The 25,701-nt window shown below is 42.7% G+C and overlaps 1 protein-coding gene across 2 annotated transcripts in view; it reads left to right on the top strand.

The window, feature by feature from the left end:
* Positions 1–25,701, top strand: part of LOC144823811 (uncharacterized) — a 194,712-nt gene that overhangs the window by 109,763 nt on the left and 59,248 nt on the right. For both annotated transcript variants that reach the window (XM_078682663.1, XM_078682664.1), the window contains exon 7: positions 18,909–19,068. In XM_078682663.1, coding sequence (XP_078538789.1) covers positions 18,909–19,068 — 160 coding nt within the window. The remainder of the gene's footprint in view (positions 1–18,908; positions 19,069–25,701) is intronic.

The raw sequence follows: 25,701 nt of genomic DNA, 5'->3' as shown, positions 1-25,701 counted from the left end.
TCATCGGAACCACACGACTCGCTCTGTCCTTTGCATCCAACCAGGCAATCAATTTCCCAGCCTTGTCCCCCACATCATACAGCCGCCCCTGTCGCTCCCTACTCATGAGTTTAGCGGCATCAGACACCAGGGCCCTATAATCAGACTGTTTGAGACCGAGGACATGAAGTTTATCTCGGGTGACCCCCAACTCCAACTCTCCTTCCAGTTCAGTAATATCAGCCTCAAGTCGGACCACCGCCTCATTCCTGATCTTTTTAGCACCAGCAATCAATGATAAGGCATGTCCACGAAGAACCGTCTTAAACGCTTCCCACAGGGAGACAGAAGAAGACACCGATCCCTCATTCTCAAGAAAGTAGTGATCAAAAGATTTAACAAGTTCAGCACGGGTCTTAGGGTTGTGGAGATACCAGGGGTTAATCGGAGCCACTCGACCCCCAGTACCCGGATTAGTGTCCATATGAAGCCATACGGGAGAGTGATCTGAAATCCCCCTAGCTAAGTGTCTGATCTCCTTTATCAATGAGGCCTGTGCTGCCGGCATCAAAACATAGTCCAATCTGGACAGGCTACCATGGGCACCCGAGTGGAAGGTAAACTGCGTCCGACCCGGGTGCATCACCCTCCAACAATCCATCAAGCCCAGCGTTTCCAGAAATCCACTCAACCATGATTGGGACCTTGCGAGATCCCGGGGGGATGGTGGTCCTCTACCCCAGAAACAACAGAATTAAAGTCTCCGCCCACGATCAACATACAGTCAGGAAGTCCCAAAACCACCCTCCCCAAATCAGCAAAGGTCGAGGACTGCAAACCAGGGGGGACGTACACAGAAAGCAGCGTGATGGTCTTCCCCTCCCACCTACCAGTGAGGGCAGCATAACGCCCTCTATCGTCACACATTACATTGTCAACCTCCAGGGGAAGGGAGTTTCGAACAAGAATATCCACCCCCCTGGAACTGGAGGTGAAACCAGCGTGGGCAGCAAGGCGGTATCCCCGCCTATTCATAGCGTGACAAGTGTTCCCAATCAGATGTGTTTCCTGCAGTAACACTACATCAGGGGAGAAACGTTTCAAGTATTGCAACACCACACCCGTTTTATCCTGTCCCCCAATCCATTAACATTCCAACATAGAATCTCAACCCTCTACCCCCCACACTCGAAACGGTAGCAGAGCCCACCCCACCCGCAGCGCAGCACCCAAATCAAATAGTAAATCAATATGTTGCCTTGAAAGAGAACACACCCCAAACACTCCCCACCCTCCCCCACAATCCCAAGAAACAAACTCCCCCCACCCTGAACCCCTGCGTTAGACTCAAAAGCCACCCCAACTTGCAGTGTGCCTATCGCCCTAACATAGAACTAATCTACAAGAAGAAACCCAGAGGAGGAAAGAGTCCCACCCCCCCGCCACCCCTAGTTACACACATAAGTCTTAGAAATACGGGAGACGTCAAACCACAGTGACATATCATAAACAGTGTTAGAAACTCGGGAGCTTCCGCTCATTCTTGGTCAGGTTGGCCACCCTCAGCTCCGCCGGAGTGTTCCGTGCGATCTCGTCGCTCAGGCAAGGAATCAAGCCAGTCACTCACTCTGTCAGGGCGATCAAAGAAAAATGTCCGGTCCTCATATTCAATCCGTAGTCGGGCCGGGAAAAGCATCGCATATTTCAGTTCCATGTCCCTCAGTCTCCGCTTCACCCCTTGGAACTCCATCCTCTGTTTCTGAACAGATTGTGTGAAGTCCGGGTAGAAGCTCACAGTGGTATTCTCAAACTTCACCGGGCCACCCGTTACGATGCCTGCAGGATAGCGTCTCTATCCCTGAAATAGAAGATTCTAGCAATAATCGGACATGGTGGAGCACCGGTTTTAGGCTGACCACCCGGAACTCTATGCGCACGTTCCTTTAGGCGCAAGATGCGTGAAGATGAGGTCTTCAACAAGGAGATCCGTGGAAGAGGCTGTGGAATTTTCTGGAACACCAATGATGCGCACGTTATTGCGTTTCGCCCGGCTTTCAAAATCCTCCAGCCGACGATTAAAGAGGTCATTAGAGGTCCGGAGATTACGCACCTCTGTTTGTAGGTCAGCGACATCTGTAGTGAGGCTGGAAGTCTTTAAGTCCAGGGATTTTACCTTCTCGTGGGTTTTTGATAAATCCATTCTGATAATATTGACGTCAATGGCAACTGTGTCAAGCTTGAGGGCAATGGTCTCATACTGTTGATCCATAGCAGACTTCATACCAGTGATGGCGCCCATGACATCTTGCAATGTAAGATCAGCCACCATGGCGGGGTCCTCGGTCACTTCACCCCGCTTCCTATTCGCCCCTCCGGGTGACACCTTAGGCTGGGTGTAGCGGTCCATGACGTTCGTTTGAATGGTACCACCTCGGAGAGGGGTCTTGGTTTTGCGTTTCTCGCTGTTGGGTTTGCCCGCAATGTCGGGCGGTAAGCCCCCAAGAAGCGCCCTGGACCTGGTAAAAATGGTTTGTGCGTTTTCCACCAATATTACCAAAAGCAAGCTAGTGGGCATACGGCGTAAACCACAGACACGCCGCCGTGGGCTTACAGTGAAATCCCAGGGTCCGGGCGCGACACGGGCTATTGCGACAGGATAGAGATGCGAGAGGGTAAAGACACAAAAACGAAACCAAAAGTCAACTCGGGGCAGCAACCTAGACTCCGCAAGCCGTTGTTGTTGAATTACAGCCTGGGCACTCAGACCACCCGAGGCCCGGAGGAGTCCATGGGGCAGGCCACAAAAGTTCAAAATACCATAAGTTCGGTTTCCGGAGTCCAAATCGGTTTTCTGAAAACAGCTAGTATGTCTGCTGGGTTGCGTCTTCAATAGCCCGTCGATGTTGGCAGGATAAATGCGGGAGGTGGTGAGGGTCTCGGGAGCCCTGGGCTCACGCGGCCATCATGGATGCGCGCGTAGCTCCTCCTCCATTTTGAACTATTTTAAATTAATTTTTTGTAATTTACCATTATAGTCTTTAGGGGTTTCTTTTAAGTCCCTATGGCCAGTATTTTCTGTTGGAGGATATGGCAGTAATTGCAGCACCAGTGGTTTGCCATGTGTTGTGCTGGATTTACTCCACGTCTGAGCTGCAGTTATTTACTAGTGTTTTGAGTCCCTTCTTTGCTGTAGTAACATTAGTGGTGCAATTTGTGAATAGCAATGGGCTTACTCTTTGGTGGGTGCATGTCCCTTCCCAACCCTGCCTAAAATCCTCTTTACTTCTCCCTATACCTCTCTCATTTAGTAGTAAGTATGTCCCTTTTTGCAGCCCCTCCCCCTGGTCCAATCCCACATTTGCTGCTTAAAAGTAAACTTAGACATGTGAGGATCTCCCCCTACAAAAGAGAAGAGAGGTGGAGGTGGAGATTTACGCTCTTAGGTTTGTGAATAGTATTTTGTGGATCTTTAGTAGTACTACTGTAGTAATACTACACAGAAGACTAAATACAGTTTGTGAATAGACCTCGTGTTGTCCCAGCAATAACATATACAATAACATACAATAAATAATAAGAGTTTATTTGACATAAAAATATTTTTAGCCATGTAATATGAAGTTTTTAAATGTTCCCTATACTTTAATATTGGGAGATTTTTATTTCGAATGTTAAGTCTCCTTATAGTAGAGTACATGCATAAGTAAAAAAGAAATGTATTTAACTCGAAACAATTAGTAAAAATATTTGTATGTTACTCAATAATGTACATTACTTTGATATATCTATTTTAAATATAGAACACAAAAAATGCTCCAACACTATGAACCTAATTTTGAATGAAAGCTGTGATTAATTAAAAAATATATTAGTTACATAAAAAATATATTTGAGCTTTAAATTACAAACAAAATCCCCCAAAGTAAGAAAACCCTTTTTTTTAATTAAAAGCTGGTATAAAAAATTAATTACAAGTATTTTACTTATATTTTAATAAATATGAATGTTACAATAGTTCATAAATTCCAAATAATACATGTTTTATTTTAAGATTGTTTTTAAAAAGATATAATTTAGTTATATTTTGAACTATTTTAAATCATTTTATTTATTTACCACTATAGTCTTTGGGGCTTTCTATTAAGTCCCTATGGCCAGTATTTTCTTTTGGAGGGTATTGCAGTAATTGCAGCACCAGGGGTTTGCCATGTGTTGTGCTGGATTTACTCCACTTCTGAGCTGGAGTTATTTACTAGTGTTTTGAGTCCCTTCTTTGCTGTAGTAACTTTACAAGTGCAATTTGTAAATAGCAATGGGCTTACTCTTTTGTGGGTGGGTGCATGTCCCTTCCCAACCCTGCCTAAAATCCTCTTTACTTCTCCCTATACCTCTCTCATTTCGTAGTAAGTATGTCCCTTTTTGCAGCCCCTCCCCGTGGTCTAATCCTACATTTACTGCTAAGTAGTAAACTTAGACATGTGAGGATATCTCCCTACAAATGATAAGAGATGTGGAGGTGGAGATTTACTGAATAGTATTTTGTGGCACTTTAGTAGTACTACTGCAGTAGTACTAAACATACTACAAAATGCAGTTCATGAATATGCCTCATGTTGTCCCAGCAATATGTAGCCATATGGTCATCCCAGATAACATTGTGCTTCTTGGAAATACTGCAAACCAGATCACCTCTGCAGCTCTTACCAGCATCATGTCTGTATACGTTTTGAACTTTTAAATCCACCAAAGGTGTTCCCAGTATGAATCATAATGCCGTTTTAATATTTGTCCGAGTGATTTACGAGTCACTATTTGCCCAATTCACAGCCTGTAGACGTGAGCCACAAGCTCTGCTCTTGAGGACATTATGTTCTCAGGATGAGGCAGCGGAGGAACATTGCAACATTGAGACAGAGGGCTTATGTCAGCATTTTGAGTCTTATAATTGCCTGCAATATTGCCTTTTCTGACACTTCTTGGCCACAGCTGAAGGGTAAATCCCAATAAGAGGAAGAGCATTACCAAAATAAGTTTTTAGAGCTAAACATGGTAAGACTACTTGGCAAAGTCTCCATCCTAACCTTCCCCTTTGCCTCCAACAACAGATAACAGACAAACTGCAACTCATTGGAGCAGTGTCTTTCTGCACAGCCAGTTTGCTCCCTGTCATTTTGTTCAGTACCATTCAGACACACTGTATATTTCCTACCCCTCTTTTTTATACACTGGATTCAAACAAAGCTATACCCTCAACATAGAAACACACACCAGATATTTAGAAAATCTTCAGTTTTGATTGTAGAAGTGGTGCTGACAGCCACTCAGAGAGCCATGACTTAGTTGGAGTGATAGTGTTTAGAGTTGCAGGCCCAAAAAAATCCCAGCTAACTTATAAAATGGAAATACAAATCTATAAAGGAAGAAGTAGGGCATGGTCATTGTGGTAGCATAAAATAGAAAGGTATGCCATCTCTACTCATGATTACAAATAGCTCAAAAACTTTCGTTGAGCATGTACATTCTGATAGACTAGCCAAAACTTCAATATTATGAGACAAGTGTTGATTTATATAAGTATGTCAGTGCAATACATTATTTAAAAATTGTCAGCACCAAAAAACATATAGTGGACACAATATGCCTTTGTGGGCCCTAGCGCAATTGTCTTATAATTTACACTTGGAAAATCAAATTTAAGGTATTTTCTTACTGCTATTCATATAATTATACTGCCCAAAAATAGTAGCAGGAAAAGCATCTGTTCTGCCAGTAGGGTTGAGAGAAGTCCATTAATTTTGCACTTCCACAATTTCTTGTTCAAATTCGGCTATGAGAAATGTTCCAGGTAATTGCATTTTTTGTGACATTTCTCCTACTAGCAGTTGACTTTCAAATTCTACTTTCAGCAGCACTGGTTCAATGAACAACGCACTCTAGCTTAGTCATCATACAAGATATATGAACCAAAAAGTGCTGCATGTTCCATGAATCTCCAAGTAGTCTATGAATTCATACTATGCAATGCAATGGTAGAGGAAGGCCAGCTACATGATTTATTTGGTAATGAAGATTGATCTGTGTGAATTAGTAATATGTATGCATAGTTATAACATGGGAAGGCTATATATTCACTCATTTTGTGTCAAATTCAGACAAAAACTTACAATAAACTAGTGATGAGCTGGTTCATGCATTCTTTTCTTGCTTTCCACCATTTTTAAAGTTACTCTGGGCCTGATCTAGAGTTTGGTGGGTGTGTTACTCTGTCAAAAACGTGATGGATACATTATGTGCTTAATTACAAGTGCATTATGTCCTATGCCACTGTAACAAGGCAGTCAGGACATTCATCATGTTTGTGATGGAGTAAACCCCCATCAAACTCTAAACCAAGGCCTCTCCCCCTTAACATACTCATAATGCAGGCCACAACAGTATTTTGTGTGCACTGTTAAAAATCCCTGCTGAGTCGGGGGTGTCCTCTCTCTATTAGTAATTATTTACATATCATTAGCCTTCCATTGTCTTTGAAGGGCAACTGGAGATGGCAAATTTACATAACAAAGGGCTTGCTTAATAATAAGGTGCCTTTTCAACTCATTTTAGCGTAATATTTCTGGACAGTTATTGATAAGCATTTGTTATTGAAACTGGAACTATTTGTTGTAGATAATATTTTCATATCTTAGCTGTTAAGACAGTTGTATTCCAAAAGATGTTTTGACAAGTCATACCTAGACTAGTATTACATTAAAAACACCCTCACAAAAAAGCTTTGTTTCGTCAATTATATGCAAGACTAAGGTCATGATTATGAGTACGGCAGTCCCAAGATCGCCGTACTCACGGTGGCAGTCCAAACGCTCGATTAGGAGGTTGGTGGTCGGCCCACCACAAGCCTAGTGCAAGACCAATGCCACTGCCACATCTTTGGATCATGACGAGCGGTTGTGGAAAATGAAGTGATCATTGGTGGTGGTGATACGCCATCAAAAGGTTAGCAGGAAGTCAAGAAAGGGCCATATACAGGTCTCCAGGGTGAATTTCCCCATGAGGGGCTGTTCATGGGGGCACATGTTGTGCGCCCCACTGCTTGCACTGTTGTGCGTGTACTGCATGCCATGCACAACATGGTGCATAGTGCACTGACATGCAAGAGGTGGTGCCATAGCAGTGGCATGTGATGCAGGCTCTCTATGAGGCACAGCAAGCTGTTGCCATGGCACCGCTGTTGTAAAACCACCAGCTCAGTGGTTAACTCATAATGCGGTGGTCGAGATGCCGCCAGCTTTGCAGCGTACTCCCGACCGCAGCAATGGCGGTCTGGCGGTCAGACTGCCAAACTCGTAATCATGCCATTAGTCTTTTATAATTTTGCTACATTAAAAAAAGTTTACAAAGGTTGAGAAATGTTGTAATCTTTATAAAGCCTTGCTTCAGAAGGATGCTCTTGCAAAAAACGGAGACTTCTTTCACTAAATAACAGATTTTTGTGATCACTTTCATTATAAAAGCTCTTGAAGATTCTTTTACTCACAATTTTAACTTTGCAGCCTTTACACTGGTTACTAATCTTCTAACATCTTGAAGATTTTGTAATGCTAATGATAGTTCCAAATAAAAATGATGTATTTTGAACATGATTCAGCAATAGGAGTGAGTCCCCCTATTTAGACTGTTCATTGCGAATTTACCAATGTTAATCATCACGTTTCAATTCATATCACCTTAAAATAGAAATGAGTGAACTAATGTCTTCACTGTATGTTCCTGTACCCAAGGTTGCAAGCTTCACTTTCAGCACACCCACAAATCAGTTCAACCTATTTGAGGTTGATAAAAAGAGAATTAAAAAATGTGAGCAGAAATAGGAATTTGTATTCCTTCATTAGCTTTGAGATTTCCTAACAAATGAGCATACTCACTCCAAATACACCTCTTACATTATGCGATATTTATGGAAGGGGATTCAGACTTCTCTGTGACATTACAGATAAACCCATTCATTAAATCTGTCACCAATCATTGGCAACACAAAAATTTAATGTTTTAACAGCCATTATTTTCTCTACCATTGTGATCATTTTATAACAAAGTATTCTGCAACAAAAAATTTTTGCACATCCTCATGCAAAATCACTCAAACTCAGACTCTGATCCACGTTGTAACCTTAATCCCAATTCTATTCCTAACAGTACCTCTGTCACTTTTTATATTTACCTTAATATCTATGTTGCGCTAAACAAATTTAACTCATATGATAACTCTAAATCTTCCCATAACCCAAAACCGCAAACATAACCATAAGTCTAACACTTACCATCACTCTTTAAATTACCTCGATTGGAACCCCAAACCTCACTCTAACATGTACCCTAGTGTTCAAGAACAAACACTTTCCAATGCCCGTAGTGGTACAAAAATAAATCATTGACGCCAATGGTAATTATAATATTTATTGCAATGACTTACCCAAACTTTTCTGTAAAATTGCTTTATTTTGTAGGGTGTTCTCTGTTCTGCATTTTTTTTCGTAATATAATCTCAGTTTTTACTACACTGCTGTTTGCAAATAATTCAACATAAGTCTCTGAAATTTGATGTGTCTCTCCCAACTTATGCTAAAAATCTATGTCAGACTTTCAAATAAGTGCTTCACATGCCAATGAAACAGTTTTCAGCATATACAGGCTGAACATTGTTACATTTAATTATAAAGTACGTTAATACTTTATTGTTTGGTTTCTTAAAACCATTACAATGTAAACACATTCAGTTCATTCATGAAAAAAACAACTCAATAAAAATTACAAAACTGTGTTTTTCTTTCAATTCGCTAAAACAATGTAAACAGTTAAAATTCAGTTAAAAGTCAGATTCAGATTATTAACAGTCGAGGTTCTGTTATGGGACCTGTAGACAAAATGCCGCCCTGCTGAAGTAAGAGAGATTCAGCAGCTCTAGTATCTTGCAACAGTTTTAACGCTTTACTGACAAATTTGGTGAACCCAATGTTCAGCTTCGTGTTATCCGGGTTTAAGGCAGCTATTGTCGCTTGGCGGCATGATCAAACTTCTAACTTGATCCATTCTTCTCTCAATAGAGACCTTCTGTCTGTGAGCATTGCGGGACATACACAGACTATGTGTTCAATGGATTCAGAGTAATAGCCGCACATCCTGCATTTAATACTATTGTTGGAATGATGCCATTCAGGAAGGTTCTTCAAAAAAGGCAATTTCCCCATCCTCAGTGCTAAAAACTTTTGTTTCCAGTAAAGTGCAAACGTGCTTGCTAAGTAGTGGGACTCAACGACTGGTTTAAAATTGGAAATCACTGCCATACGTGCTTCCTCTTTGACAATATTGCCCTGTCAGAATTAAAGGACCAGTGCCGGACGCTCTTCTTGATGATCTCCTTTAGCGCCGGCTGTGAGGGATTTGTTCCCAGAATTCCTTAACTCCAAGTAATTCTAGGTTGTGATCCAAATGATGTCGATATTTCTTGCTAGTAGGGCTTTTCAATATTTCCTTCCAAAGTCTGGGCTCCAAGGAGCCCTCCCGGGGGTGGCACAATCTGTTGCAAACCTTTCTAAACAAGCCAGGCTCTACACTATGATGGTCTATTAGGCCTAGTTCGAGACGGACCACCTGGCGAAGCTGATTTTGGCAGGTGGAGCGCACGTTTATACATTTTGATCATTAAATTGTTCAATAAAGTGCTTCATGAGCCCCTCATGATCTCGTGCCCGTATGACAAAGAATGAGTTATCTTTGCTTTTATCACTTTCAGCATAGGGGTGAGATTTGGCCAAGTAGCTGTTTTGACAGTTTCGCAGCAGCGGCCTCTAGTGACAAAGCTTTGGCCTTTAATGCTTCTTTCTGCTTGATGAATGAACATCTAGTATCAAGAAAGATTCCCAGGTATTTGTAGTGGGGTGTTTATTCAAGCTTAGCACTGTTGAAATACCACCCTCTGCATGGCCTCTTGTGCTTCCCAAAAGAAATTGTTTTTCTTTTCATCAAGTTCAACTGTAGGGAGTTTCTTGTTGTGTAGGGGAGCCATTCAATGAGTAACCTATGTAGACCTACTTTTGTTAGGCTTAGCAACACCAAATTGTCGGCATACGGCAGGTTGCTGATGCAGATTCCATCTAGTTGAGGGGGTGGCAGTTAACGCTATCAAGTATTGGGGATAAATCCAATATGAACTAGTTAAAAAGGAGTGGAGCCAACACACAGCCTTGTTTGACACCACTATTAGTTCCGATTTTTCCTAGAGACATGGGAGCCTTCACCCAGCTTCTAATCCATGTTTTCGAGTGGAGTTGCACTATAGCATGTAGAAGGGTCGGTGTTAAGCCCAGGGACTCTAGTTTTTGCCACAGAAGGTTCCGAGGCACTCAGTCGAAGGCCGCCTTAAAATCAACAAAGCAGCAATGTAGTCGGGTTTGTTGGACTGCTGCTTTCTCTATCAAACCAGATTCCCAGACCTGAGGCGGAAAGCCGGGTTCTGGAGGTACGCTATTTTTAAATTTGTAAAACTGTAACTTGTATATACTGCTTTTTAAACGTGTTGACTCAAGAACCTTGAAAAGCTTACCTAATTCTCTTACCGCCCTCCTACCACGCAGCCGATTGAGCGCTGCTGCGGTAATTGTTTGTTGTGATCTCTCAGCGGCCGCCATCGCAGGCGCGCTCGCTAGCCACGCCCCCTTGAGGCCACGCCCCCTTCCCCGTTATAAGGCGCCGCCCGCAACTCTCAGTCAGAAACCAGATTCCCAGACCTGAGGCGGAAAGCCGGGTTCTGGAGGTACGCTATTTTTAAATGTGTAAAACTGTAACTTGTATATACTGCTTTTTAAACGTGTTGACTCAAGAACCTTGAAAAGCTTACCTAATTCTCTCACCGCCCTCCTACCACGCAGCCGATTGAGCGCTGCTGCGGTAATTGTTTGTTGTGATCTCTCAGCGGCCGCCATCGCAGGCGCGCTCGCTAGCCACGCCCCCTTGAGGCCACGCCCCCTTGAGGCCACGCCCCCTCCATCTGCTTCATTATGTGCCTTGGCAGGAAGCGCAGCGGACGAGCGCAGCGGGAGCGCCGTTTGCGCGCCGAAGGCGCGCCTAAGGCAAGCCCGTCTGCGCCCGTCCGCGCCTGGACGGGCCCAGGGACCAGGCATAATGAGGAATCTATTAGGTACTCCCCCCAAGAGCTGTATTCTTTCCACAACCCCACTCTTCAATCCCTGGACCCAACCATTCTCGCCCGCCTCAAGGCAAGTAATATTCTCTCTCACCATCACTCACAGGAATTGGCCCCTATCTCTTCTTTAAAACCCATAAACAGCAAGCCCCCCCCTAAACCTAATTCCCGGACCCTCCGCTGCCTTTATCTTAACACCAGATCCCTGGCCAAACACCAACTAGATATATTCCTGCTCTTGAAAGCGGATAGCCCCGACATACTCTTTGTCACTGAGACATGGCTCACTACAGACTCCCTGCCAGATATACTCTCGGCTATACCATCAGACTATTACATTCTGTCTGCAAATAGAAAAACAGGAAAAATCGGAGGAGGTGTTGCCGCTATCATTCATAAAGACCTTAGGTTTACCATCTTACCCCCCCTAGACTTACCAGACACGGATAATCTAGTCATCAAATCCGACACTGAGACTGGCACCATGGTGCTAGCACTATTATACCGGCCACCTACATCTATGCCCTCCTTCCCTACCTCCCTGTCTGAGCAAATAGCAGGTCTAGTCGTCGACTATGACAAGGTCATGGTCATAGGAGATTTCAATTATTGGTACAACGACCCGGAAGCCGGGCCTCACGCCACAGAACTTTTTGAACTCCTCTCCAATTTAAACCTCCACCAACATGTCTTGATCCCCACCCACGAAAAAGGACACATCTTAGACCACATCTGGTCTCGCAATATTCCCACCTCCTGCCCTACGGCCTCACCATGCATATGGTCTGACCACCATTTATTGCAATTCTCGATCACCATCCAGGGTCACTTTAACAACCAAGCACCCCTGGGTGGGTCAGTCAGGAAATGGAGATCCCTAAATCTCCAAGATTTCCTCTCCACCCTGACCAACTCCATCCCCACCCAGGGCTCAGACATAAATCTGATGGACAAAGCACATACCGAATGGCTCTTCTCTGCATGCAATGAACATGCTCCCCTTACCAAGTTCTCCCGCGCCCGTCGCATGGACGCCCACAAATGGTTTTCCGCCGACCTAAAAAAGCAGAAATTAGAACTCCGTCAACTGGAGAGGAAGTGGAGACACGGCTACCACGCCACAGACAGAGCATTTTACAAGACAGCCCGCAAAAATTACAACGCCTCTATCTTATCTGCCAAAGCCTCCTTCTTTTCTGAAAAAATATCTAACCCCAAAAACAAATCTCGAGAAATTTTCAGAGTCGTCAACGACCTATGCAATGACGCCAGAACCTCTCCCTCTCAACCTGCCTCACAGGACATGTGCAACATGCTTAACAACTTCTCCAAGGAGAAAATTGACATCATAAAAACCAGCATCCAAACCAACCATGCTGTAATAGATGACTCGGATATCTGCAGAAACCCTTACACTCTTCAGGATATCCCCCCCATCGAACCACCCAAATTACTGGAGCTAATGAACCGAGTAAAATCGGGTTCACCCAACGATCCCTGCCCCCCGCATATCCTAAAAGAAGTCTATGCTGCCCTCCCCCAGGGCATACTCCCTATTCTGAACACCTCTCTATCACGGGGAATAGTACCCGATTCCTTCAAAAAGGCTACCCTGGTCCCTCTTATCAAGAAACCAGGCGCCGATCCCTCCAACCTCTCTAACTACCGCCCCATTTCCCTTCTCCCTTACGGTTCTAAGCTACTGGAAACTCACGTAACCAGCTGCTTATCTAACTTCATCGAAACATCTGACTATTTGGAACCCAACCAAGCGGGATTCCGCCAGGCACACTCCACCGAGGCAGTGATCCTCGCCGTGCAGAACACCCTAAGGACCAATGCCGATAGTGGAATCCATCAGGCCCTCGTGCTGCTCGATCTATCGGCCGCGTTCGACACGGTGGACCACACCATACTTTTACACCGTGTCGAACAAGCCGGCCTCAGCGGCGCGGCTCTCTCTTGGATTAAGTCATTCCTGACGGGCAGATCCCAGGCTGTAAAGTTGGAGAATTTCACAGCCCCCACACTCCCTACCACTTGCGGTGTCCCACAGGGCTCCTCTCTGTCCCCCCTCCTTTTTAATCTTTATCTCAAACCCCTACTGCACTCTTTGAAGGATAGGAAGGTCACCATATTCAACTACGCAGACGATCTGCAGCTGGTATTCCCCCTCAACTCCCCGGACTCTGTCGAGGAATTTCAAAAGACCATGCTGCACATCCAGAGCTGGATAGATCGGAACCACCTTAAATTGAACCCAGGAAAAACTGAGTTAGTACTCCCTAGCAACAGTGCACTCAGTTGGGGGCCCCACTTTTGGCCACCCTCGCTAGGTACACCTCCATCCCCCTCCCAGTCAGCCAAAAGTCTTGGGATCACTCTTAGTGCCGATCTCTCACTGAAGACCCAGGTTGGAACTGTGATCTCCTCCTGCTTCTTCCAGCTAAGAAAGATCAAAAAAATCGCTCACCTGCTGACCAACTCTGCTCTTATCCAGGTGGTGCTCGCTTTGGTTCTCTCGCGGTTAGATTTTTCCAACTCTTCCTACCTGGGCCTTCCCCTCACCATCGCTAAACGCCTGCAGATTGCTCAAAATCAAGCAGCCAGATTAATATTTAAGAGCAATCGTAGGAAGTCAGCCAAACCTCTGTTGGCCTCCCTCCATTGGCTCCCCATCACTCATCGGATCACTTTTAAGACAGGCTGCATAATCTTCAAGGCTCTTCACGGAAAGAGCCCCGGGTTCATCAACCAACTCATTAACAAATATGAACCTACCCGTGAGCTTCGCTCCACCCATCTGTCCCTTCTCACGGTGCCGACTTTCAAAAAGAAACGACTCGGCGGATCCAGCTTCGCATTTCTCGCCCCTAAGACCTGGAATTCCTTGCCCTTGTCCATCCGGAGCTGTACCAAATTGACAGAGTTCAGATGAGCCTTGAAGACCTGGCTATTTAAACAAGCGTACGGTTAGGGCAATACACCATCTGCCCCTTCCCTTACCTTCTACCATCTGCTTTCTTCAGCGCCATGAAACCCCTGGGTGACCGTGCGCTTAACAAATTCCGTATAGAATAGAATAGAATCAAGACTGTTAACGTAAGTAAATTGGTTGTGGTGCTGGTACTGGCAACAAAACCCTTCTGGTTAAAAGGGAGGCGCTTTGTTGTATCGGCCCAGGCCAGCAACTATTCCAGTAAAATGCTGGCATAATATTTGGACTCAACATCGCAGAGTGCTATTGTTCGAGCTGGGGCTCCTTCGACCCTAGCTTTCCCTGTTGAGCATGAGATCTTGTTTTTTAGATCGTCTGATGTCAATATGGTCTCTGACAGTAAATCGTTGTTTTACACATAGCCCTCATTTGTTGGTCCCTCTATTGCGTTAATATCTGAGGGACTGAGGCCAGGTCAGCTTGAGCTCTTAACTTTCAGAGACGATATCACGGCATTGGCTAATCCGAGGGGTTTGAGGTGGTCGTCCTTTTTAGTATGGTCTCTGAAATGAGATGATAAAAACTTGATCCATTCCTCCGCACTGATATTTACGCTGCAGTGGTCACGTTTGCCTTGCAAGCCCCTATTTATGAGTGACCAGAATTATTTTGAATCGGGGTTCTTGCTTTCGTAGATAAGTGTCAGCCAAAATTGATATGATGCGACTTGTTTTTCCCTATGTATCGCGGACTTGAAAGCTGCTTGGGCTTGCATGTAATTGTTAAATTTGGTTTTGTTACCTGGGCATTTCTTTGACAAGCGAAGGGCTTGGATTCTGGTCGACTTACATTTTTTTGTGGCTGGGGAGATGTGGAATTGATTAATTATGAAGTGCTTTTAAATCAGCACTCAGGTAACAAATATTGGAATTTGTAACACCAAACTGTAGTTTTCTAACTGAAAATAACAAATACTCTTGACTTATTGTTCAAAAGTAAAGGGTTCAGTTTCACAATGGCAAGGACCAAGAAGAAACAATCAACATCTGATTGTTACTTGGTTTTGGACAACTACTTATGATGATTGTGTAAGATTTCTAAAGGGCATATAATGATTAATCCCCTCTATTGGGAATCCACAATTTGAATGTGAACGCCCACAAGGGCAATACACTTTGCCTAAGGCAAAGCTGTCAAACATTGGTTCACATGAGCCATATACATGTTTTCAAGAACTATGCATAGGCTAAATGTGTATAGAATTTGTCTTAATGGAAATCATTAACCTTGTTAATGTCATAGAAAGAAAATCTTGCATGATTGCAGCCCTTATCGGCCAAGATTAGTCAACCCTTCCCAACGATTAGGTGGTATAACCTCATATAGGTCAAGGTAAAACAGCAAACTTGCAGTAGCATTATTCAACCCCAACAGTCAGTACATACAATATTTGGGGAGGTTACTACAAAACATATTGCATACATAGCGTCAGCTACCTGGTTACCTGGTTATGATTAATGTAAGTAGGTGTGATGGTAAGAATACTAAACCTATATGCCACACTATAAACTCACCATGATTTTACAGTGGTGTTCAAAGGGATGGATCCATGTCAGCTTTCCATGCTATAACAACTAAGAAGAGAAATAGTGACATGTGTGTCCTCCAGCTACAATGTTTTCCCAGTAAAGATCGGATCTTCATTGAATAATATGTGTAAAAAGTATTCCTAGATATTTTATGACACCTACTTGGGGCAGCTCTCGAGCTTTGGAAGCTAAATGGCTCAGAAAAAGCTATTACAGAAGCATCGACTAGTAGAACTAGTAGAATTTCTGATTGGGCTTTGTGAGTAATAATAATACAATTTAAATACGTTTTTTTTTCAATTTGGTTAGGGTGAACGTAACAGTCAAGGTGATTGAGAATTATCCTCTGATATCGGTAGACGTTATATCAGTAGGTTATGTGAGGATATTAATTTGTTAGGACTATTAAAGTGGATTGAGTGATGTTTATTAATGTGAGTCGGGTGAAAATAATAGATGTAGGTTGAGGGCCATTGTAGTTGGTTAAAGTTTTTTATTGAGGGTTGGATGAAGAATATTGATGCTGGTTGGATAAGGGTTATTAAAGAGGGCTGGGTGTAAATTATGAACTGTGTGGCAATGGTTGGGTTGTATGTATGTCAACAACAGAAATATTGTGCTACAAGAATATTGTAGCATATCTATTGACTACTGTGATAAGTATATATTGTTAAGTATACATTTACTATACTTAACTGCACATTTACATACCTTGACAACATATGAGTAGCTAAGTGGAATATCTTTACATATATACAAGGCCAATATTTTGGTTGCCATCATTTTTGCTAGGATTTGTTTGTAGCACAAACTTTTATTCTTGACATTCATACAAAATGATTGAGAAAGATTATTAATGTGGGCTGAATGAAATTCATTCATGTGCTTTGAGTGTGGTTTATTGATGTGTGTTGGGCGAGGGTTTTGATGAGACATGGATGAGATATCAGCAGAGGACTAACATCATGGCCAGGTGATGGTTACTGTTTGTGGGGTGAGTGAAGGATACAAGAGGATGTTCAGTGAAGGTCACATATTGATGTTTTTTTATAAGTATTGGGAAGTGCTATTCCTATGTTCCAGCAATGTGCAAGTATATGGTACTCTGGAAAATACCGTAATCCTTAATGCATATTGGGAAGTAAATGTCCTGTGAATGCTAAATGCTGTGTCACGCTGCCATGGGTGCCCGACTGTGTGTCTCTGGTATCTCAACTTTCTGATTTTGGTCCTGGCAACTTTTCCTGTGACCTATTAGGGTGCGCCAAACATACCCTCTTTACTGTTCATTTTGTGGTTTTAGTTTGTAGAGTGGTTGTGGCAGCATACTTTGTTTAGAAAATAAATAATGTTACCACACATTTTTATCTGAGTTACTTTAGGGGAGTCTTAGCCCACTCATGTCGTTATGCTTCAACACACTTACCATTCCTTAGCGTTAACATCCTGGGTGCATGTTTAGCATAGTGCTGCGTGGCACAATAGTGGTATGTCTGAGTGAGCCGGAATAATAACTGCACAAGGTGCAGGTAAGGACTGTGCTCCCAGGCAGTTGAGAGTATTGTCACATTGCTGAAGCAGGAGGGAGAAGCCCTTCATAGTATAGTCAGAGGCTAGAAGACAAGATTCCATTAGTAATTCTTAAAGGTTTTTGGTTATAAGGTGCTGTTGAACACTTTCATTGAGTAGATGTAATGGTTACAGATTGGACTGCAGACTTTGCTCTGAAAGCTGAAGAGACCTTTAGGTGAGGTATGAACTTTTGTTTTTCTCTGATGACAGGCAGGTACAGAATCCTTGGATCTCTTTGTGCATTATTTCTGGGTGCTTCGGGTTGGATACTATGCTGCTTTGACAACTGTCACTCTATACAAATGCTGTGTCTGGCAATCAGCCAGTAAATGTCACTTCAAAAAAGAACTACCTGAAAACGGTTCTACAGTTTCATACAACGAATTCACATCTTCTGTCTCCTAGCTGTGTATAGAAGCAGAACCCCCTTGTTGTTCTATTTCCAAGTCCTCCCTGGTCAAGCAAGGGAGTGGTCTGCAAAGTATTTAATAGACTGCCAAGTAATCCTAGATGGTGTCCCCCTGACAGCCAGTTTCCCATAGTTGAGGGGACAACACCTGATCTCTGATCTCAGGGACTATTGCTGGAAGAGCTGTAAAACTATACTGAAGTACTTAAAAGATTGCCTGCTTGTTGGTAGAGGGAATAATCCTGCCTTCCCTACAGGAGTAGAGACTGTCCAGAAAGAATCAATGTGTAGCACCTCACTGGACGCTGTGGGACTCTCTGAGGGGCAGCCGGTTGAAGATTGAGCCAGTAGTGGGATATCTACAACCTCCCCCCCCCCCCACTTTTCGGACATTACAATCACATAATCAGATATAGAATCTGACTTTTGATATAGCTCTCAAGTTAAGACTAAAAAAATAGAAGAGATGCATTATAACAAGATTCCCATCACTACTCTAACCCTCTAAAGCAATCAGCCTAAGTACTTAATTGAGAGTTTTAGCAGGAGTGTATTGATGGTGAAGATAAAAGAAGTGGATTCAAAAAGGGAGATTGGGAGGGTTACTGATATGAACTTAATGAGGTTTTTTGGTCAAAGGCCTGGCGTATGTACTTAGTAATGTCTAAGCTTTGGTGATGATTGTTAGGAGAGTATCATTGTAGCACCTCTATTTAGTAGCTTAATCAAAGCCATTTTGTTAGTTGGTTATCTATATTCAAGAATTGCATGAGTAGTTTGTTTTATATCAAATTAGCAAACATGCAATTCATACATGGAAAAATGACCTGTGATAAACGCACAAGAGGACATATTAACTTACCCATGCAGGTGATCCTAGCACAATACTTTACAATTCCATTTGATATTTGACCAGTTGAAAGCATTGCTTGCAAAATACCTTGACATTGTCACACCAAGAGGGGCAAATAAGCTTCCATCTCAGTAACCTAGGTTTGTCTCCAAAAATACAGAACATGGCATGTTTTAATCTACAGTTATATAGCTTCCCTTTTGACCTTTGTGGCTTTGGTGTTCACTTTGTCACCTTATTTGCATTATCTAATCTGGCCAGTGGATAACAAAATGTGTATTTGACCCAAAATAGGAGTAAAAAGCTGAAAACTGTAGACTGTTTATCTGATTAACTGTAACAGAGCATCCATTTTGTCTCAACAGCTGTCTATACAATGATACAGTTCCAGTTACCCTTCTTGGAAGTTCAAGCTCCCTTCAAAAAAAGTTTCAATTCAATGCATTTAGATTCTCTGGCAGTAACACCATATACTTGCACAGTTCTGTGAGTCTCTGCGACGTGACCACCTCTAACTGTCTCCACGTAAGTAAAGTCCATGAGTTACTGTTTTAGCATGCCTTTGTGTTAACACCACAAAATGAGCATGGAATTTGTAGACATATAGAAAGAAGGAAGATTTCTTTGTGAGCCCCTTGGCAAGGAAAGTTGAGATCATTGTGTAATCACTTTTTTCCTCACAAATGTGACAATGATGCTATCAGGTTCATACTTTATAGATTATGATTTCTGTGCAAACAGCACCATAAGCAGCGTAAGATGGCGCTGCTTCTTTTCTTGCCGCTCGAGTAGATTTTCTACCCACATTGCAACTTTCTTAACGCTAACGAAAGGTTTCTCAACGCGAGCGATTGCAAACATTATGCGGCCACCCGCGTTGAGAATTCTGAACACTCGCATTGAGCAATCTTGGTGGGAGGTGGATTTTGCTCACTCGTGCTCACCAACTTGACATTGGTGAGAGCGAGCGCGGAAAAAACTCTGTTCCGCTACGTGGAGTGTTGTTTTTCAGAACTCTGCGTGTTCCATGGAGTGCAGAAAACTCGGCAAACTATATGAACAGATCAAATCTTTATCTAGGTAAATGCCCAGTGAATCAACTAATGCTTCCCTGACACTAATGCTCTGATAATATCTCTCTGCAATCTGCCCCACTGAGAAAAGCTTAGCCACATCCTAATACATTACCTTCAACACATAGCTTGATTCCGATGACTCAATCACTATCAAAATATGATTTCTTCCACCATAACCAACATAATATGATTGAACATGGATGCCTTGCCATTCCTTCCTACTCCCAACAACAACCATATGAAAAAATGTCATTTGTAACATCCATATCCACATCAGGTCTTCTCTATAGCCCTTAAATAAATGTGCAATAACATCAAGATTTACCAAGAACCGTCATCCAGATATTGATGACCTCAATAAATTGCGCAAATTAAATCCCTTCAATGTCATTAAATCCTGGTTTGCATCTCAGTCCCAGTCAATTCTCGGTTCCCTAGTACTCCACGCAGAAATGAGGGAAGACAGGTAGGCTATTCAATCAAAGTAAAGGATTGTTTATATTTTTAGAGAAAAAAATGATCACAGCTTACTGTCACCTTCTTTTTATCGTTCAAATGTTTTGAGTTTGGCATCATCCTCTCTATCTCTTAAACCTCTACCTGTACATCATTTAGCATCCACCTAATTGCAAAGCTAGCATTGAACCAGAAATTGCTTTTTAGTTCTCTCTCAAAGACAGGTTATATTTGACCAATATTTTTCTACTTTGACTTTATCTTTGACTGGAGTCACGCAAACTGTAAAACATTCACAACATTTGAGTCTTTCTTGCAGCTTCAAATACTTCTTCAACGCAGGTTGCTATTGATGCATAATAAGAGGTGAATACTGGAACTCACTGTTGCCAAACTCGCAACACAGTTATCACATACCTTCCACATTGAGATTAAAAGGTCAGACCAGTTTCCTATATCCTTCTAATTTATCATCTCATAATCTTCATGCGCTTACAAACCTCCACGTTCATAACTGTGAAAAAAAGTTTGGAATAATCTGACTGGCCTTGCGTGACAGATTACTTTGCTGCAAAACAGCATCTCTGCTTATACATGGACATTGCTAAATCTATTATCTCTACATACAACACAAATGTAACCTCTTTTGTTGATAATCCTACTGCACTCATGTTACTACAATAGGGCCTAAAGTCTAAACAGATGTGATTTTCAGGTGTCCAGAATGTAAAATAAAGAGAAATTATCAAACAAGGACAAATTGCATCATACCATGTCTCCACTTCTCCTCACAAAAGGTACCTTAGTAAGACAATATTGCTATAAGTGCAGGATAGGCCCATCTTCTTCAAGATTAAATGTGACTGTTCTACAACCCAGCAAGGTTCTTGTTCATCCACTTCAATAGCTCTCCAGTATTGCAACAGATCCAACAAATTCCATACTTACCTTATTGGCAAGATCCACACTCTCAGAAATTACCCCCACACAGTCCAAGCACACATGTTGTGTCTTCTCTTAAAACCTCTAGCCCTTGGAGTCAATTCATGTTTATAAGTTCATAGGAACGTGCTTGAGTTATTAGGAATCTCACATCAACGTACTTTCTTTTGGACCAATTGGACCCAAGACAAGCACTCTCTATCAAATAAAGATTTTCCCTTTTTAACCACTCCTTGGCATAGGTTTATTAATGTGCACCTTCCCTGACATGATGCTATGTGGTCATACCCCCTCAATTTTAAAGACGCCAAGCTTAGATCTCTCACCAGCTGTCTAAACAAAAAAAAGACATCATAAAAGGCCCACGTTTACATTTTATTACATTTAAGGAGAGCTGAGCATGAGCCAACAGAACCTGTGAGAGTAGTCAGGGACAGACAAGAGTAAAGTGAAATTGTCATAATCCTCTACAAGCTGACACATGTAGAATACACCTTTCTCAAACTTTTATGATACACATTTTGATACGTAGATTACCCAATTTACATCCATTGTGTGAAATTCATCATATTTTGCTATTCTGAAGATCAGCTGCTTGTGACCAACTTTACATAACCCTGCTGTCGAAGGTCAGCAGGACTGGGGGAACATGGATCCATGCTGTTGTCACTGTGAAGTCATTCCAGACCTAGTAGTTTTCCGGTGCTATTTTATGATAATCAAGGGTATGATATCTGCTCACAATTGGTCGATAAGACAATAACAAACGATAATAATATATACACTTAAGATGATAAGTGTGAAAAATGGTATGGTAAAATTTGATGTGGAATCAAATAAAAATGTTAGAAAGACTGTATCCCAAAAGGTAACAGTTAAACAGAGTGGCTTAACAACCATTTTAATGTTGAGTATTAAGATGAAATGCTAAATTCTATCAATTTTTATTGTTGAAAAATGGACACATTTGTTAGGGTCTCAAAATGTTTTTTTTTAAGAGGTGGAAGAAATGCCAAGTTCTGCATTGCAGAAAATATCAAGAAAGAGTTAAAATAGCTATGATGTTGAAACTTGCAGCAAAGGATGTAGTCACAATCCTGCCCTGTCTCTTGGTGGGTCGAAGAGCACTAAAGACAGAAATGTGTACAGACTTGCTAGAAACAACCCACACTTTCATGCACATTTTGGGTATATCTGCCTATTATAGCAAGAGTGGCATATGACTCCTGATAACATACTGCATTGGTTGTATTTAATGTACGCTTGTTAATGTTTTCCTTGCCATCAACAGTATTCCTAGAGTGCATCTCTAGATGAAATGATAGTTCTTGAAGTTAAATTCTGTTATGTTGAGACTTCTGGTAGAACTACACCGTAGAACATGAATCTATTTTCATCTATTGAGGAGAGGAGTTAAATTGACAAAAACTGAAAATAAGTATGGCCTGAAACAAGAATGGTTACGTTTTTCTTCATTTTATTATCTGATCTCCTCTCGCCAGTTGATTTTTTGCTACAAAAAATCATTGGCACCCTTCAGACAATAATTCTTTATGCTGGTGATATCTCAAACACTAAGTAGCTGCAAAAACGTATAGAGGTTACAGTTGCCTCTAAAAAAGGAAATGGTTTACCCAGAAACAAATTTAAAAAAAATACTTAATGGGAAATGTTTGGAAAACGGTGTCAGGCTGGAGGAGGTCTGTAAGCTGGATACTAGATGGGCTTGAGCACATGTTTGGCTATCAGCTCTTAACTTGTGAAACGTAATGGTACAACCGAGTCAGATCAAGAGATCCTGTGAAGACTTCTTATCAAACATCTGATATCGGTAAAGACTGAGTTGTAAACGTTGTAGGAAATCTCAAGTCTGAGAGATATCACTGCCTTAGGCAAACTACACACTTGCTAAAAGTACTAGTTAGCCCATCGCGCTCCTCAACTGCGGGATGTTTTTTGAAAAGAGATAGTTGTGCAAGCAGTTTATGGATTTAAGCTTGGACCGGTTAAGTAATGAATAGTAATAGTTGCAGCCATTTAGGGCGCGTGGTGAAAAATATTGGTGAGCAATGTCCTTGAAAGTCTGGAGCCTCCATAATGTCAATTCACTGTGTACATGTATCTTTATTGAGCTGCCATCTCAGAGGTGGGTGCTGGGCTGGAAAATTATGTGTAGAGAATGGGGATGAATTCCTATAAAGGCAAGGATGGCTGCACCCTGATTATAAATTAGCACATTAGAAATGCCTTTCTGGCTGTCACGTTTAAATTAATCAGTCTATTTGTATCAAATTGCACATTATGCATCCGCAATGGCCAACTTGAATTTAAAAATACCCCTATGCTGCAAAATGTTTGCACGTTAATCACTAAGGCCCTCATTAGGATATCGGACGGAAAGCCACTGTCCACAGGTCGCAGGCTTTCCGACCAACATCCTTGGTTTGAAATCCGACCGCCGGATTAGGATTACGCTGGTCGGAATTCAAACCAGCCGGTCTTTCCCCTCCATGAGCCCGTCAGCCAGTCGGAAACTAAACATAATTTTGTGAGGACGGCATTTCTTACCGTCGGGGTTATGATGTCGGCACCCGACAGGCTTTCCATGTCGGGCTTTCTGGCATGGGGAAAGTCTGTCAGAAAGCGACTTTGGGGGCCCCTAGCAGGACCCCCTTCTTGCTGTGACCTCCGGTGGGGGGCTGAGAGGCCACCTATGGTGCCCCCTGTAAATCCCTGCACCATGTGGCAGTCACTGTGAGGTGCCTGCCACACAGTGCAGGAATTTACACAAACTCAATTTTCTCTATGGGAGCTTATGCTGAGGGCAATTCCGCGCACGGCACATGCTCCCATTGAGAAATACTGTGTTCGGAACCGCTGACCTACGGTCGGTCGGTTCCCACACCAAGACGGTGTCGGTCAGAGGCAGCATATCAGATGAAAAAGAATTATACGATTGGTAATTCATAACATCATATGTTTAGTTGTAAGGAAAAATGAAACACAACTAGTGAGGCCTTTCTTGAGCGTTATTCAGAGATTTGGCACTCTCCTCCCCTCTCCCTTGCACCAGCGCTGGTTACAGCTGCCCTGCGCCAGACACACAGCTTAGTGCCATAGTGCTAGGGTGTGTGCCTGAGTCTAGCATAGGTTTTGTACAGGAAATGTAGCCTTCCTGTACAAAAAACTATGCCTAGACAAGTTCAAATACTGTTAATTTGTATGTGTACTGTACCCAGGGCCGGCGCTAGGCATGGGCAGCGTGGGCGGCTGCACAGGGCCTCGCACTCAGCCCACCAGCATGGGGCCCAGCACTGGTGGTGTGTCCTGTTGTTTCCCTGGCAGCAAGGTGTCGCCTTGCAATCAAGGTCCATTGGAGGAGGCCCCCTAGCCGGGCCTCTCAGGGATGGTGTCCGGAGCCATAGGGGAGGGAGACAGGAGACGCTCCTTCAATTGCAAGGAGACCATTCACAGACACTGTGGGGGCCCATTGTCCAGCATTTTGGCGCACCCACAGTTTTAACTTTTAGACCACAATCAATTCTCACACCTATCGGACTGAAGGTGTGAGAAATGCTTGTGGAGTGAAAGTTAAATCTGTGGGGGCACAAAAATGCTGGACAATGGGCCCCCCACAGTGTCTGTGAATGGTCTCCTTGCAAGGGGCCACTTATCTAAATTAGAGGGGGCCTCACACGTTCCCTTTTAGCCCAGGGCCTCGCAAATCCTAGAACCGGCCCTGACTGTACCGTGCAACAAGCATGCAAAGTCGGACCATAGAGAAATGAAAACATTTCTGTTTGACTCCTGCGTTTCAGCAGTGTTCATTTTTGGCACTAAACCCTTTCTATCAATCATAGTGGATTGGATTTAGTGTCAAAAAGCATGGATGTTTGAATGGGAACTCCCATGTACCACCCATGTGACAACCCCTTTGCGCAAAGTAATGCAGAGCAGCATTTTGCTCTGTTTTGTATTACTTATACATACAAACAAACGCTAATGCCAATTAGCGTTGGTTTGTAAAGCTCGAAACAGGTTTAGCGTTTGGTTTGAATTGAAGAAAATAACGCTAACATGACGCTAAAACTTTGAGAATCTGTGCTAAGTTCCAAAACTGAGGTAACGAGGTAATTGTGCGCCCGCTAATTTTACAAACTGCACAGTATTGTAGATTGAATAATTATCTCTTCAAATCTTTACAATATTATGACAAAGAATAGATTGAGGGCCCAACTGTGAAAAAGATACTTGTAATTTGCAATAAGTTAAAACTACATTAGAATTGCCCAGGTGTGGTGTGTGCGTCCTTGAGTGTGTGCATGTATACCAGAAAGGGGGGCGTCTGCATTGTGTACTTGGGCCTTGTCACTGAGGGTAGCCAAAGCTCTAGTGCTACCTCCAAACTACTGTTGCTCTACTGCTAGGTCCTACCCTATACGAGGCAACTTTGTATTTGGTACCATTTTATAGATTGCCACTTCCGTCTAATTCTGAAGGTATCTATTTCTATTTCACATTAAGGTGAATTGTCCAACATGTATACAACTGCACTAATTCCAATGATGTATCTTACAATGACTGTGACTCGAGGTGCCAAACCTCCACTGCTGCCATGCAGATTGCGTCTGTGCTGCAATAGTGATTTTGTGTTGCTTTTAATCTCATTGCATATGTGATTTGT

This window comes from Lissotriton helveticus, chromosome 3_1 (assembly GCF_964261635.1).
Source record: "Lissotriton helveticus chromosome 3_1, aLisHel1.1, whole genome shotgun sequence".
NCBI classification, from domain to species: Eukaryota; Metazoa; Chordata; class Amphibia; order Caudata; family Salamandridae; genus Lissotriton; species Lissotriton helveticus.
Note: the sequence above shows the minus strand (reverse complement) of the source record. Positions and strands in the feature narration are given on the sequence as shown.